This window comes from Ictidomys tridecemlineatus, chromosome 8 (assembly GCF_052094955.1).
Source record: "Ictidomys tridecemlineatus isolate mIctTri1 chromosome 8, mIctTri1.hap1, whole genome shotgun sequence".
Classification (NCBI taxonomy): Eukaryota; Metazoa; Chordata; class Mammalia; order Rodentia; family Sciuridae; genus Ictidomys; species Ictidomys tridecemlineatus.
This window is the reverse complement of record NC_135484.1, coordinates 46,487,763-46,505,161: the sequence shown is the minus strand read 5'-3', so window position 1 is coordinate 46,505,161 and position 17,399 is coordinate 46,487,763. Positions and strand designations below refer to the sequence as shown.

Genomic DNA, 17,399 nt, shown 5'->3' with positions numbered 1-17,399 from the left:
ATATACTTAGGAAAGCCACGTGGAGCACACAGCAAGACAGAGGCTGGCCATTTTTACAAGTCAGGAAGAGTGTTCTCATCCAAACCTGAGTATGCTGGCACCCTAGTCTCAGACTTCTACCTCACAGAATTGTGAGAAGATACTTTTTTGTTGATTAAGCCACCTTGTCTGTGGCATTTTGTTATAGCAGTTTGACTCTATAAACTTCCAGTAATAATATTCTATGGACTTTATAATACTAAAAATTAATATTTTGATAGGTAATTGTTTTCTATAAATAATTTTTATTAAAACTATATGAAAAATTTTAAGATGCAGTCATTTGAACATTAATAAACACAAATATATATATAAAACATCAATATTTTACTAGACTCTTTATTGGTTATTTAATCAAACTGTCAAATTTTAAGTAATATACACTTGGATTCCCTATTATAGTACTCTGTGCATAATCAATAGTTCAGAAGGCATTTATGATAGTGGAAGCTGTCTATCTTTATAAAATTGTCATAATAAAATTTGGAAGAATCAGGCTGCTAAATTTTGAGAAGATGTTTATGCCTCTTTTCTTCCTTTTGTGGTCACAATTCAGTTTGCAGAAACAGCACTTTGTGATAAGTTTTATTTCCCCACCAACACCCTACCCTCAAACCCAGGAAATTAATAGTTCTTTTCCACGTTCAAATCATTTTATTTCATATATATTCACCTTTGAAAATATTTTAAATAGCAGTATTTGACCTTTGGACTCAGGACGCTTCTGTACTCTTAAACATTAATAAGTACATTAAAGAATATTGCTTGTTGGGGCCATGTCTAGTAAACTTTGTCATTTGCAAATTAAAAGGGAAGTTTAAAAAGTATTTATTCATATTTATTATATTAAAAATAGTACACTCATTTCATGTTAACATAAATAACATTTTTAGGAAAAAAAATTGAAAATGAAAAGTACTTTGTAAGATACTTTGTAAGATAGAAAATCTTTTTTCATTTTTGCAAATCTCATAGGCCTACTTCTATGTTCAGATTTCTTGCAGTGTGTTGTTTTGGTTGAAGTATATGAAGAAAGCCACAGCTCCACGAAGATCTGTGATTGAAAAGGGAAGCACATTTTAATAACCATTTCATATAATTATGGATATTCTTCTTTGATTATATACTAAAACTAGACTGATGGTGGTTCTATGAAAATTAGTCACAGGGTAGAATTGCAAACCATGTTAACAAACTTTTCATACTGGTTTACATCAAAATCCATTCCACTGCATGGTTGGGTAATATCGTACCTTTATTATTTTGAATGTTTGTTGACTGGGTTCTTCATCTTTCAGAGGTTGACCCATTAAGTTATTCAATATGAAAATAAATCCACCTTTGTTGACCCTCTCACTGATTTCATCAGGAAAGCATTTCAATGCACTGAGTAGGGAGCTGAATTAGCTGCTGTTCTGCAGATGGTTAATCCCAGTTTCAATGACACATGTAATTATACAATTTTAGTAATAGTGTTTAAATAGATGAAGTGTGAGTTCAAGAAGGAAAAAGCTAATGTTTCTAAAACCAATTTAAATCCTTTGGAACAACTTACTGTAGAAAATATTGTTGTTGTGATTTTATTTTGATGATATTTGCAAACAATTTGGGGAGAACTTAAAAATCTGGAAGGATTCTACATTCTTTCACAAATGTATTTTATTTCTTTCAGTATAATGAAGAAATCAAACTTGGAAATTAAGATGATATGTGTATGTTCTTTTCAGTAAATAACAGTGAAACTTCATCCATAGACCCATATTATAAAGAACGGGCTTTGATTCACATTTAAAAGATTAGTGAACACATATTTTAAGTTGAAACAAAATTCACAAATTGATGTCTGCTTTATTGATTTATTTATTTTAATGATTCTTCACTTAACTAGCTTTTCCAGTGAATTTATTAATCACTGGTCAGAATCAGACACCCATACAATAAGAGTTTTTCTTCTGCCATCCATTGGCTAGGAGCACATTTCTATAAAATATCAAGGAGACTATAAAATATGGTCTCTTCCATTACTACACTTTGAATCTGAGGCTTGGTATGACTGTGTAGAATCTAGATAGCCTTCTTGAAATACAGATATTACAGGTCAGCTTTTATAATGAGGGATGGGTTCTTCAGGCTCGAAGGACCATAGACCAATCTTTTACTTGTATGCTAGTGTTTTGTTGAATTGGGAAATCCTTGAAATAAGAAAAATTATATTGGGGAATGGGAATTTTCACAAAAATTTGCTTGATAGTATCTCTTGAAGTTTGAGGATTATACTAAGTATTCTATTTCCTATAAAAATAAACCCATGCAGCTGGGAATGTGGTTTCTGGTAGAATACTTGCCTATCATGTTGAGACCTTGGATTCAATCCCCAGCACTGCAAAAAAAAAAAAAAGATTATAAATAAATAGGTAAATCCATTGGCTAATGCATGAAAGTTGGTAGGTAGTAGTAGTTCATTGACCTCATTTTTATCATGGTGGGGTATAGCTGTCATTTAGAGATGCATCATGACCTGGTTCAACAACACAGAGCTAGGCACCAGATAACTTAGATAACTTGGCCTCTGTCAGGATCACCAATCCCTGAGAGCAAGGAACATATTTCTAGCTCCCTGACAATAAGCATTCAGTCTGAATTGTTTTTTTCCTAGAAGTAGGGAATTAATTCACATTCTCACTCTCTGTTTACAAGCAGTACACACCCTGGTAAGCTGACCTGCTAGAATAAGACAGCTTTTTCTGTGACCATTTGGTCTTAAACATATGGTCACTGTTAGTCTTTTTAGCACCAGGGTATATCACCAAAGGTAGCACCAGGGTATATCCCCAAAGCTGAAGTTATTAATAAATGCAAAGGCAACCCTCCAAATTCCTGATTTCACAATGATCACATAATCATTGTCAACAATGTGGCCTGGTTTTATAGATTGGTGACCTTTGTCTTTTCTTTCCAAAAATGTTTATTGAGAGTCTATTATGTGCTACATACGATTCTATGACTAGAGATCCTATTGTGACTGATACACACATACACGCACATTAACATACACAGACATACACGTACATCTGCTAAGAGGACAGAAAAGCAAGGAAGGGGAAAGGGGAATGAAATATTGTTTGGGGAGGTTTTGAAATTCTTACAGAATGACCAGGAAAGGATTCACCAAGATGTCTTCTCTAGCATAAACTTATGAAAGAAGAACATAATCTGGAAGAGTTGATCTCTCAGAATATTTAAAAATGTACTTAACCTAAGGTCTTTGGAGTTCATTGGGGCAAAATATTGGATCTTAATTTTCACTAACTCCAACTCTAATAGCATTGGGAGAACCTGTAGCTTAATTACAGATACATATCAGATGTTTTCATATTATATTATTGTTGTTATAAACATCTCGAAATTTATGCTCATCTCCACTTGTAAATTAGGGAGTTATTGTCCCCACTATTAAATGTTCATATTTAATTCCTTAATACATAAGCATCATTATCTTTTAAATACATATATTGATAGTTTTATTTCAAAATATGACATTTCCTTGTAGCTCTTCAAATTAGTCTTATGAATTTTAAGCCACTTTGAGAAAGCAGAAAGGTTTTACTCAGTTGCCAAAATGGTTCAGGGATCATGGAATAGAATGTGAAGCAACAGCATGATTCCTGAGGACTTTCTTCGACCTCCCCAAGCACAGTACACTTTAAGTTTGTTTCCCTCTCTATGAGATTACTCAAATACTTCCTGAACAGGTGAGAAGAGTTTTATGGATAATTCATTTTAGTTCTGATTGTGAATGATCTTTTTTTTTACTTCCTTTAATGCAGGCCACACACTATTAAAATATTTGCAAAATATTTTAGTGAGTCAGACAAAAATTTGGCTGCCTAGTAAATGACACTGTAATACTTCACAGGTCAGCTTTTAGTCTTCACTGAAAGGTATTCGAAGGACCTTAACAGCAGTGCAGTTTATGGGAAATAATGGAAATATAGAAATTCTGTGGTAGAATCAGAACCCACTTACATTAGCCTTTTAGCCACTCTTCCCATTGTGGTGTTAACCATGTAAGTCTATCTATAGTGAGAGGTCTTGGGCTGTAGATGATCACACCTTCACATTGACCAGCCGTAGGAAATAAGATTGATATTCCTGTTCAACTTTATTAAAAACAGAGCCATAAGTTACTTAGAACTGAGAGCCCCTTAGGTAATGGAAAGGAAGGGTTGAGCTCTGGTTGAGCAGATCCTCCAGGGAATTTTGCCTTGCCATTACATGTTCTGTGCTTTAGATCTCTTTGAATATTTTCTACCACCTCTCATCAAGAAGGAAAACACAAAAAGTAAAAATTCTTAAACTTGATGTTGCCATAAGTCTGGGAGAAAAAAAAAAGTGTTAATTCTAACTTTCATGAGTCATACTTTATGCCTCTGTCTTATGTGGAAGGAAGTCAATTCTATGTCATTAAAACCTCTTGGATTATCTCTGCATTTGTGCCCTGTAGTTCTGCAAAATAGACACTTATGAAGAGTGCTGAAAGCTGAGCCCTAGTGCGCTCATTTATGTATTTCATTTTTCTTTGCAGGTTGGTGAAAGATGCTCCTTGGGATGAAGTCCCACTTGCTCACTCCCTGGTTGGTTTTGCCACTGCTTATGACTTCTTATACAACTACCTGAGCAAGACACAACAGGAGAAGTTTCTTGAAGTGATTGCCAATGCCTCAGGATATATGTATGAAACTTCATACAGGAGAGGATGGGGATTTCAATACCTGCACAATCATCAGCCCACCAACTGCATGGCTTTGCTCACAGGAAGCCTAGTTCTGATGAATCAAGGTGTGTGTGATCACATCATGGCCAAGGTGATGCCTGACCTGACATCAGTCATCGTTGCCATGTAGTGAGCAAAGCATTTTTATAACTCTTCTTAGGTATATGTTCATACTTGTATCCTAACTAAACCTGTGAAATGAAGTAAAACTCAGGGCATCTCTTAGTTAATTAAAGGATATACCTTCCTTAATTTCTGCTAGTTATATTAGCCTGTATGGTACTTAATTATGACTTGTAATCATTCCAGGCCATATCCTTACAGTATAGAGTCAGTGACAAATATTCATTTTGACAGTGAAGTTAGCCAGTCTGGAATAAATGAAGGTCTTACTTGAAATAAATATTCCTAGCACACAGATGTGACTCATAACTTCACTATTCTTGTTTTTTTTTTCTCTAAAGACTTAAAGCAACCAGACTAGATTAAGTCAAAATTAGAAAGAATTTTGTGGATTGTTTAGCTACTTTGCATTAATATACTACATACATCCCAATGTCACATTTTCTTTGTTCTTATAGCTAGCATAATTAGAGCTCCTTTGAAAATCTAGAAATGACTGAGATTTTATTTAGGAAAAAGAGTTCTTAAGATCCCTGTGAATTATTAGAATACTAAATATGTAATTGGAGCTTGGAAATCTAAATAATTTGACTTTTATTTATATACCCCATAAGAATTACTCAGCATTTTATAGATTCTTCAACAACAGATTTTACCCAAATCTGGTTTTCTCCCTTATCATATCAACATTGCTTTTAAATGAAGTCTTAGGGAAAAAAATCTTCCTTTAACAACAATATCAGTACCTTGTACTAACAGAGATCTGTAGTTTACAAAGTATTTTAGTGGACAATGCCTGAAGGGGATTTTTGAAAAAAACAAACCTGGAAAATCAGGTAATGTGGTATCCAAGGAGCAGTGGCCTGGTTTTAGGCATCAGTCATGTTGGTACCTCCATGGAAACGGAGATGGAGAAGGAAGACACAGAGGAAAAAAAAGAAAAGAAAAGATGATGATGACTGGAATTTTAAATTCAAATGACAAAGGATGGAACTAGAAAAGTATTGAGAAGACTGCCATGTCCGGTACGGAGCTGGGTGGCAGAAGGAGTCAAGGAACATTTAGTAGTCACCCCTTTTACAGCCAAGCCTGCAAGCATGCTGTCTCTGTGAGTTGGGGGCCAGGTCATAGCCTGGGGCCTGGGGTTAGGCCTAGAACTAATGGCATCTGGAGTTCTGGAAGTCCTCACACCTGACACACCTCATAGACCATGGTAAAGTCCTAGGTTTGGATCAAAGTTCTATTCATTTTGTGTCATGTGCCATAGGTTTGGAACAAGGCACCCTTCTTGTAGTTTTGGGGTAACAAGGCTTAACTGGGTCCTTAAAAGAATTAAGGAAGATTTTTTTCAGTGCTCTGTAAATTATAAATGCTGAAGAAATGTAAGTAGTTCTTATTTTTGTCTAAATGTAAGAATTCTTGAAAGCTAGCATTTCTGTGTCCAAAAGATTTTATAAGATGTTTTAGATTTTGAATTTTCAGTGGGGAGATTGAGAAATGTAACTGGTTAAAAAAGTAGTTGAACAAATGTAACTGGTTAAAAAAGTAGTTGAACAAAGTCATGCAGCTCACTTTTGGCAGACTCAGGACTCACACTTGAATTTTTTTTTTTCACCATTAGATTTCCATTCCAAAGATTTCTCAACTCTTCAGTGCTACCTTTTCAAATTCTGTGAAATCTAAAAGCACATAAGAAATGAGAGACTATCTTCTAATGACAGGACAAATTGAAGATGGTCTACCATTTATAATGCTGTATCTTGTTACAAATTCTATAAAATAACACTGTAAGTTTTACAAAGTGGTAAACTTTAAATATATTTTCAGGCATTTTTTTAGGAAAATTGAATAAGAGTCTCAATGTACAAATCTTACAAAGTTACATGTCATTTGTGATTTTTTTTTTTAAAGAAAGAGTGAGAGAGGAGAGAGAGAGAAAGAGAATTTTTGATATTTATTTTTTAGTTCTCGGCGGACACAACATCTTTGTTGGTATGTGGTGCTGAGGATCGAACCCTGGCCGCACACATGCCAGGCGAGTGCGCTACGGCTTGAGCCACATCCCCAGCCCTCATTTGTGATCTTATACATGATGTAGTTTTAGTTTACTGATGATTGGGAAATTACTTGATACGTAAGGGTTTATTTTCATTTAATTGATAAATGACTTGTGTTCAAGAACTTTTTAACTCACATCATGGACTCACTACAAACCTGGATTAACAGGGTGTTGTTTATAATGTGGATGAGAGGTTGATAATGTAATTTGTAATAATACAAACTGGTCAGATAACTCAGGTTAGTATTTGGTCATGTTTTTGTTTATGCTTTGTTACAGTCTTTTGTCATTGTTTGCATGTGTTTTCATCCTTCAGGGTACCTCCAGGAAGCCTACTTATGGACCAAACAAGTTCTGACCATCATGGAGAAATCTCTGGTCTTACTCCGGGAAGTGACAGATGGCTCCCTCTATGAAGGAGTTGCTTATGGCAGCTACACCACTAGATCACTCTTCCAGTATATGTTTCTTGTTCAGAGGCACTTTGACATCAACCACTTTGGCCATCCATGGCTCAAACAACACTTTGCATTTATGTACAGAACCATCTTGCCAGGTATAGTGAGGATTTAGAAGTGGGAAAATGTTGCACAGTTATAATTTTTTTCTGACTATGAAAATGAGCTAGGCAAAGAAAAGAAATGAGGTTTCTTATGATTAGATTAAAGTGATTATTTGTTTAAAAAACAAAGAAAATTTTGAATTTAAAACCTGCATATGGGTAAAGCACTTTGAGCCAACATGAGGTTTTATGATTTAGGTATTATAAAGGTTGGAGCATAATGGATCAAATATAATATCTAGTCCCCACAGTTCTTACATTTTTACACACACATATGTACACACACACACACACACACACATACACACATACACACACACAAACTTGAATATTCATAAACTCATTTTTACGAATCTAATAAAATATTAACATTAAGGATTAAATGTCAGTTTTCCTTTTTCTGTGATCCCTGATCAATCCCATTGTAAGTTTTAATTTCTAATCTTTTCTTCAGAACCACATAGACATGATTCAAAATGTATTATACCTACATATTGTGTTGATGATTTATTATTCTTTTTTTAAAAATAACCAGTATAGTATATAGAAGATGAAACAAAAGCAACAACTTCTATAAAATTACCAATTTAATATTGCTGTGTAGTTTGGCCTTGTAAGACAACTGGCTCTAAAATACGTGCCTGGGTGTGCATGCATGCACATGTGTTTTAATTATTTATTTCTAGGAGAGCTTTGTAATTCACTTTATTTGTAAAACAGAACTAAGGTATTAGAAATAGTTTAGGAGATAAATTTTCATCAAGATGGATCTCCCTGCCCCCAGAAAATACAATTTTTATTTGGTAATTCTAGACCTATAACACAAAATACAGTCTTTAAACCATTTTGCTCTGGTTGAATACAGATGGATTAGAAGCTCCTTAATTGGATTAGTTATCAAAAAATGCTGTGAACAAAATAATCATTTTAAGATTTAGTTTAGACTTACATTCAGAGTCTATTCTTTATCGCTTATTCTTAGACATACAGCAGAGGCTGTCTTGCAGTTCATCTTGGTAAACAAAGTCCTTCTAAAGAAAGGAGTCTCTAAGAGGTCCCAGTGCTTTTTATAATTTGAGCAGAGTTCTAATAGCCAGCCATTTTAGGCTGAGTCGAAGGGCTTGAGTCTACCCTGAGCTGTGCTTGTGGCTACTTTCTAAACTGGAAAAGACAATAGGAACGCCTGTAAAGGGAGCATTCACATGTTTGTGTTTATTAATTCAATAAACTTTTATTGAACATCTATATGCCAGGCATTGGACTAGGCAGGGGATTTAAAGAGAAATAAAATATATTCTCTCCTTCAAGAAGCTCACAGACTTGATGTAATCTTTGTACTATCACATTTTATGCTAAGATTTACTTAGAAAAGCATTTGCTAGTTGATTAGAAGGAGAAATTATTAGCTGTGAATTATATGAATACAATCATGGTGGCATTTTTAAAAGAATTCTGTGTTTTAGCAATCTGTTTTCCACTGCAATCTCCTTTTTGCTACAGTTGATAGTCTGGATTCTGGTGATGGTTATTCTTATCTGGCCCAGAGTTTTCTCCCAGTCTTCTTTTTCAAGAGTACCTGGAGCATATCTGTTCTTCTTCTTTTTCTTCCTTCCTTAATCCAATAACAATTCTTTGCTTGATGATCCTTGCATTTTTTACTTCTTTAACTTCCAGCAGTACATAAACAGATTCCAACAGAATCTTTTCTGGGAGTTAAGTTTTGGTCCTGCATTATATTACTTATATACACTAATTTTATTAGAAATCAAATGGGAGTACTTTGTGTTATTGTCCTGGCCTGGAATGCAAGTTGAGCTGAGAGAGAGCTAGTACTCGTTCCAGGTTCAGGAACTTACTGTATACAAGAGGATATTCATGCAAAGATGCAAATATAGTTGTACATAATATGGATATTGAAAAAATGAACAAAGAGGGTAAAATGTTTATATACATTTATAAGTGTGACACATTTGTTATCAATGACAAATTGCCACATAACAAATACAAGCTTGCACACAAGATTTATGGAAGACCTTCAGGGCGATTTTGATTTTGATTGATGTGGGATAGAGTATGGACATCATGGTTTTATTTTATCCAAGATACACCATTGATTCTAATTTGCAGCTAGGTTTGAAAATCATTGTTTAGATCTTTATGTGAATATACAGTTTTAAGCTGATCTCAATTCTTTCAAACTTCCTTCCCCAGGGTTCCAAAGAACTGTAGCCATTGCAGATTCAAATTACAACTGGTTTTATGGTCCAGAAAGCCAATTAGTGTTCCTGGATAAATTTGTCATGCGTAATGGCAGTGGAAACTGGCTGGCTGACCAAATCAGAAGGAATCGTGTGGTGGAAGGTCCAGGGACACCATCCAAAGGGCAGCGCTGGTGCACTTTGCACACAGAATTTCTCTGGTATGACACATTGGGTTGGCTTTAAAGAGAAAAAGTAATGGGAGTGCTATTCATGCTGTGCACTATTTTTTTTTTGCATTTAAAAGGAAATACTAATATAAAATCCATTTTAAAACTTCTCCATGTTACCTAAATATGTGCAGCTTTAGTTTAACTTCTACCACAATATTTGAAACTGCTAGAAACATTTCTTTACATTCAAGATATAATTACACAGTGTAGTTCTTGATTCTCTTGTATTAGAGATGTCTTAGGCCTTTTCTATTTCATAGAAAAGCTTGATTTGATTCAACACCATTTTTTAAATCATTTAAGAAGAAAGCCACAAAATTAAGCCACAGATTATTTTTATGATCACATGAAAATAAGAAGGTAGTAAAATATTTTGTTTTGTTTTGGTAAATGGAGCATTATAATCTTCTAATAGCAAAGCTGTTCCTAAACTTTCAAAAATGTTTAAAAGTGCTTGACAGTATTTGACAGCTTCACTTTGATAATAAAAGGACCGTGTAATTTTTTTTGCCGTAATCTTTTAAGCCCAGAAGGAGAGGCTTGTGTCTCCTTTTTAAAATATTGCCAAATATATTGTTGGCATCCAATAAGTTAAAATCAAAATTACAGGGAACTAGTTAATCATTAATCCCTGATGACTTTCAGGCTATTGAAATTTGCATTCAGCTCCAAAATAAGCTGATTATAGTCTGCTTCTCTTTATTCTTTTTTTCAAAGTTTACACAGTTAAGGAGGAAAAAAAAACATCAGAAAAGTGGTAACTCTCTAGTTTAACTAGCATTTTATAACTATTTTCATAGATGAGCTAAATATATTAATGTACAACCATTGGGGCTCCTTTGAGGGGTGTGGAATAACTACTTAATAGTAAAAAGAAAGTAATACTTTCACTTACCATGAATATGTAACCAAGAGAGTTCTACAAAGCCAACTATTGGATTCAGATTAATGCTAAGTCTAAGCTTAGTTAAAAATCTGCCTTTATAGGAATATACAAACCAATCAAAAACTGAGAGAAGGATGGCCAGTTCAGCTTGTATTTGTTAAATCATATCAATTAAGCCAACAGTATACTTAACCTCAGTAGAGACGTGATTTCTGATGTCCTGAAACTGAGACTCTAGAACAACAGATGAAAGGGCAAATCAAAGGGCAATGAGATCAACTGTACCATGAGTGACTGTACTAGGCCAAGTATACAAGAGCTAATAATGTGAGTCCACCTCTCTTTCCTTGAGGAGCAAATCACATGGCTTTGTCAAGGCTGTTATCCAAGATCTTCAAAAATAAATATTCCTCTCCATTATTATGTTTGGAGATCTTCCTAATTTAAACAACCTTTGTTCTTAATCACTGTGAAAGTTAATTATTGTATTACTTTAATAATAAACATTTATCATAAATAAAAATTAGAAGTCACTTCTTTTCTAAGAAGCATGGCATTACCTGTAAATTAAAACAAAGTTAAAATAAACCTTTAGAGCTGCTCTAGGCAGTAGTTATCACAATGTTAAACTTGCTAATATTAGATAGTTTCCTGGAATTTCACCCATTTATGTTTTCAAATGTAATACTGGCCATACATTTTTATCTAATGTGTGAAGTTCCTCCCTATTTTAATTATTTTAGAAAAAAAAAAAAAAGCCATGGAGGAGGAACTGATTTCAAACCAGTCAATAAAATCAGTTCCTGGCAAACAGTTCCTTTAACAATTCTAGGCTTGTTAAGACCCCAGATCCTAACATGAGTTTCCTAGAAAAGGTGCCTCTTGGCTAGAAATTCGAGTTTGAAATGCTTATATCTGTGGGACCCAGTAGTTTGGGTGGCAGCTCCGAAATTGTCAAGTGAAAAATGTCCATGTAGAAATTAGCAACAGAAGTCAGTTAAGTCTCAAACACAAGGATCACAAATTGTACTCTTCTTCAGTCACCAGAGGTTTACCCTTGTGCATGCCAATTATCTGTGTTTTCAGAAGTGTCCCTAATATAGTCCACACTGTAGGTGCTCTGGGTGACATTTGTGTGTTGTTTCTTCTAGCCACATTACCATGTGGCACCAGTTCTGGTATTATTTTCACTTTCATTGGAAAACCATTTAATTTTTAAAAATTAATCCCCTCAGGTATGATGCCAGCTTGAAATCGGTTCCTCCTCCAGATTTTGGCACGCCTACCCTGCATTATTTTGAAGACTGGGGTGTTGTGACTTATGGAAGTGCACTGCCTGCAGAAGTCAATAGATCTTTCCTTTCCTTCAAGTCAGGAAAACTTGGGGGACGTGCAATATATGACATTGTCCACAGAAACAAATACAAAGAGTGGATCAAAGGATGGAGAAATTTTAATGCAGGGCACGAACATCCTGATCAAAACTCATTTACTTTTGCTCCCAATGGTGTGCCTTTCATTACTGAGGCTCTCTATGGGCCAAAATATACCTTCTTCAACAATGTTCTAATGTTTTCTCCAGCTGTGTCAAAGAGCTGCTTTTCTCCCTGGGAGGGTCAGGTCACAGAAGACTGCTCATCAAAATGGTCTAAATACAAGCATGACCTGGCTGCTAACTGTCAGGGAAGAGTGGTTGCAGCCATGGAGAAAGATGGAGTGGTTTTCATCCGAGGGGAAGGTGTGGGAGCTTATAATCCCCGGCTCAACCTAAAGAACATTCAGAGGAATCTGATCCTCCTACATCCACAGCTTCTTCTCCTTGTGGACCAAATACACCTGGGAGAGGAGAGTCCCCTGGAAACGGCAGCAAGTTTCTTCCACAATGTAGATTTTCCTTTTGAGGAGACAGTAGTAGATGGTGTCCATGGGGCTTTCATCAGGCAGCGAGATGGACTCTATAAAATGTACTGGATGGATGATACTGGCTATAGTGAGAAAGCAACTATTGCCTCAGTGACGTACCCTCGGGGCTATCCCTACAATGGAACAAACTATGTGAATGTCACCATGCATCTCCGAAGTCCCATCACTAGGGCAGCTTACCTCTTCATAGGGCCATCTGTAGATGTTCAGAGCTTCAGCATCCATGGAGACTCTCAGCGACTGGATGTATTCATAGCCACAAGTGAACATGCCTATGCAATTTACCTGTGGACCGGTGAGACCACAGGACAGTCTGCTTTTGCACAGGTCATTGCAGATCGCCAGGAAATTCTGTTTGACTGGAATTCAGCCATCAAGAGCACCACTGTCCCTGAGGTGAAGGACTACACTGCTATTGTGGAACATAACCTACAGCATTTTAAGCCAGTGTTCCAGCTGCTGGAGAAGCAGATCCTATCCCGAGTCCGGAACACAGCTAGCTTTAGGAAGACTGCTGAGCGCCTGCTGAGATTTTCAGATAAGAGACAGACTGAGGAGGCCATTGACAGGATTTTTGCCATATCACAGCAACAGCAGCAGCAGCAAGGCAAGTCAAAGAAAAGCCGAAGGTCAGGCAAACGCTATAAATTTGTGGATGCTGTCCCTGATATTTTTGCACAGATTGAAGTCAATGAGAAAAAAATTCGACAAAAAGCTCAGATTTTGGCACAGAAAGAACTACCCATAGATGAAGATGAAGAAATGAAAGACCTTTTAGATTTTGCAGATGTAACATATGAAAAACATAAAAATGGGGCCTTGATGAAAGGCCGGTTTGGACAGGCGCGGATGGTGACAACTAGTCATAGCAGAGCTCCATCGCTATCTGCTTCATATACCAGACTGTTCTTGATTCTGAACATTGCGATTTTCTTTGTCATGTTGGCAATGCAGCTGACTTATTTCCAGAGGTCCCAGAGTCTATATGGCCAAAGATGTCTTTACGCGGTCCTTCTAATAGATAGCTGTATTTTATTATGGTTGTATTCGTCTTGTTCCCAGTCACAGTGTTAGCACTGAAGCCATAAAATTGTTTGATCATTTTATGATCACAAAGAGTCTATGCAAAAAAACAAAACAAAAAAGCCCCAGTTTGTTATTGAATTTTTTTTCCCCTCAGATTCATTTTAGTAAGTTAAGGGAAGACATTTTCATACAAGAAAGCAGAGACATGGAAAAATCAGAATTGGAGCAGCAAAGAATTTATCGAAGGAATAAGAATAGCCTGTTTGTCCCCTAGTGTTTTTGGAAGTGTTGGATTTGCTGATTTAGGAGTGATTAAAGTACTACTCTTGAAATAATAAAAAGCTTGATTTTTAAATATTTTCTCTTAAGGTAAATAAAAAAATGTTTTAGAAAGAATTGGGTTTTATAATTATTAATTTAAATTTAATGCTGTTAGCAATTTCCAGATACCGTATTGTGAAAAATACCAAATCATGTAATTCCAAGAATTATAAGAAATAAGTGACAGGATTTGTCATTATTGGAACTGGATATCTATTCATATAATAGAAAAAATGATAGCAGAAGATCATTAGAAACTTAAAACTTGTTTCCAGTAGGAAACCTATACACAAAATCTCCTTGATGATGTTGTCTCTGCAAGCATATATTGGTTGCTTTTATACATTTGTTGATTTTTCAATAAATAAGACAATTACAGACAACTTAATATTGTATTTCCTTCTATGGAAAATTCTTTTAGACCTCATGACTAAACTTTTCAAAATAAAGTATTTTATATCCTGAATTTTAATACCAAAGAATATAGGGAGTCTAATCTGGATATCATTCTTAATGTTTTTAATAGAAAACTCTCTTCAAGTTTATTTTGCTAAATAAACAGATCATAATTGTGATTTTTCTCTAGTGTTTTCTTCTGTGTAACGGGTTACATTCAAAATGAATTCACATTTTCTGAAATCTTTGAGGTGGGATTTTTGTTTGGACATGCATTCATTAAACTTATAAAGTAGTATTTGATTCAAAAGAAGTAATTTCTCTGTTTATTGACTTTTCTGTTGTTTAAACATATTAACATTTAAAACAACAGCCAACATCTGATATTTAAATAACACCAAAATTTGTTTTTAAGCATTAAGTTTTCATAGTGATTTGCAATCATGTCCTCAGAAGGTAACAAGAACACAGAATACTGGAAATGTAATCCACAATTGACATTTGATTATATGAAGATGATATACTTAGGAGGAACTTAAAGAATAAATTACTTATGTTCAGCATATTTGAACCTGATATATTTCTCCCTTGAAAATAGGAAATTTATTTGGTTTAAATTTTAGAGTAAGAACACATTCACTGATTTATAGATCTAAAGTAATAACAGTACCTTTCCTCTTACTATTCATTTTGGTTCATGGGAATACCCATATGTAATAAAGTTTTTTTTAAAAAAGAAAGAACTCAGAAAAAAACTCCTGTGAGTACCTTTGCAGTTCTAATTTTGACCTATTTACAAAGAGAAAACATAAGTTTGACTTTTTAACTATGCTTCCCTCATTATATGTGGAATCTAGAAGATGACTTCTGCGGAAGCATTTTTTCTTTTTCATGGAAAGTCTCTGGGGAGGATGTCATTACACACTGTTTAAAAGAATAATGTTTTCAAAAGAATAATGCTTCCGTTTGTCCTGCATGGATGCTCTTACTGGGATTTAAACTTGCTTTATGTGACAGATTCTCCCTTTACTTAACCTCATTCAACATTCTTTTCTTCTACTCTTTCCCATTCAGAAAGACGAACTGTTTGAAATGATCAAAAGGAAATTTTGAAAAAAAGGGGGGGGGCGGGATTACTCTTTGAGGTTACAAGCAAACCTGGTCTCAGATCCAAAACTCAGGCAAACTGTAATGGAGATGAACTGTGCAAGAGAGTGCCAAGTCCAGTTTTCCTTTTGTTTTCCTTAGGTAAAGGCTAGACAGGCATGACCCATTCTAACACATTACCTCATTTTAAAAGTGATTTTTTAAAATATGGTAATCATGTATCTTTAAAACAAAGTGAATTAAAATTACATGGGGTTTTCTTTCCCTCCTTATAATGAATGTAATATTTTTCTCGCTTAAAAATTTTTCTTCAGGCAGTAATTTTAAATGGGTAAGTGAAAAATAATGCTAGAACAAATCACAGTTCTTCATAATGAGATGTGTTTCCTATCAAGGATGGTACATGTTTGAGTAAAACTAAGGAACTCTTTGTGTCTTCGAGAAATCCAAGCAATATTAAATCTCCCTTGAAACTGAGTAATCAATTATGAAATCTGTTTCTGTGTTGCTCACTATGAAAGGAGCATTTCAAGTTCATTGGCTACTATGTGAGCTGTTTTTAGGGGATTGGCAGGAATTTTGGTCCTTGCTTTAAACAAAATGTGAGCATGATTAGCTACAGAGCTGTTTTATGTAGTGGGAGTAACATATTCCCTTGTTTGTAACCAATTAACTTATAAACAGTCCTGATGATAGATGAGACCTATCATTTACTGAGAGAACATTCATTAAAGAGCATTGTTACAATTGTGAATAAAGTCAGACAGAAGACCTTAGACTGTTTCAATAATTAAAAGATATCACCTGGACTATTGAATTAATTTTGGAAAAAAATATTTTCGTCATAGTTTTTACATATCACATAGTCTAAGGTTATTAAAAAGAAAGTTTTAACAATGCTTTGCACACTAAAAAATAAGTGTTTAAAGAGAAGAATTTACCTTATAGTTTATTGGGCTTAAAAAAATTTTTTTAAATAGTTCACAAGCTACTCACAAAGTAATCTGAAACTTCTCCAAATTTTAAAAGAAAGTAAGCTATGGAATGTTAAATTTATAAGTTTAAAAATAAATTCATGTGTTTCCTTAGAAATATAAAATAAGGTTAAAGTGGATATAGTTATGGGTACAAGGGCCACGTGTTTATCCTCCAAACCAGAACACTTGTTTTTTAAGGAAAATGTTATTTTTTTATTGGCTTCATTTTTAATTTTAAAATCACATAACACTTCATTCCATAGAACAGAATCAGTTTTCCTATGAGCCAAGCACTCATCAAAAATAATTTGATGAGTTAACATCAGAGTATTTATTTTGCTTACACAAAATAAGGACAAGGAAACTTCACTATTTCACCAGTTGAGAATGGCTGTTCTCCCTCCAATCCAGATTTCTCTTGGAGGACCAAATATGTCAGCTTGGTTTGATTGACTCCATGTTATTGTTGTTGTTTTTCCTCTGGAATATTGTCTCTGTTGAAAAACTGGCTTCACAAAGAAGGTGACAGCAGGAAAATTTCAGAATCCAAAGCTTAAAAATAAGTCTTGGGCAGTTTGGGGTTATTTTCTATCTCTGGGAGGGATAATCCGGTGTCTGAGGCCTGGGGACAGAGGCAAAGTCCCCAGCTGCTCATCCAGGAGATGTCAATCTCAGTAGCGTCTGTTGTCCTGACCTGTGCTCGCCCAGGATGACGGTGGGTAAGGAGCAGCAGGTCACAGGGGCCCCGTGACCCTCTGGGAGACAGTGCTCTCCC

General features: G+C 35.0%; 1 protein-coding gene across 5 annotated transcripts in view; it reads left to right on the top strand.

Moving 5' to 3' along the window:
* Window positions 1-14,719, top strand: part of Dse (dermatan sulfate epimerase) — a 64,822-nt gene extending 50,103 nt beyond the window's left edge. For 2 of the 5 annotated variants that reach the window (XM_078019360.1, XM_078019361.1), the window contains 4 exons: window positions 4,625-4,878; window positions 7,312-7,551; window positions 9,769-9,976; window positions 12,110-14,719. In XM_078019360.1, coding sequence (XP_077875486.1) covers window positions 4,625-4,878; window positions 7,312-7,551; window positions 9,769-9,976; window positions 12,110-13,871 — 2,464 coding nt within the window. In that variant the 3' untranslated portion in view covers window positions 13,872-14,719. Of the gene's footprint in view, window positions 1-4,624; window positions 4,879-5,430; window positions 6,150-6,494; window positions 6,724-7,311; window positions 7,552-9,768; window positions 9,977-12,109 lie in introns of those variants that run through there. The other 3 variants (XM_078019362.1, XM_078019363.1, XM_078019364.1) reach the window with 3 other exon arrangements.
* Window positions 14,720-17,399: the final 2,680 nt, after the last annotated feature.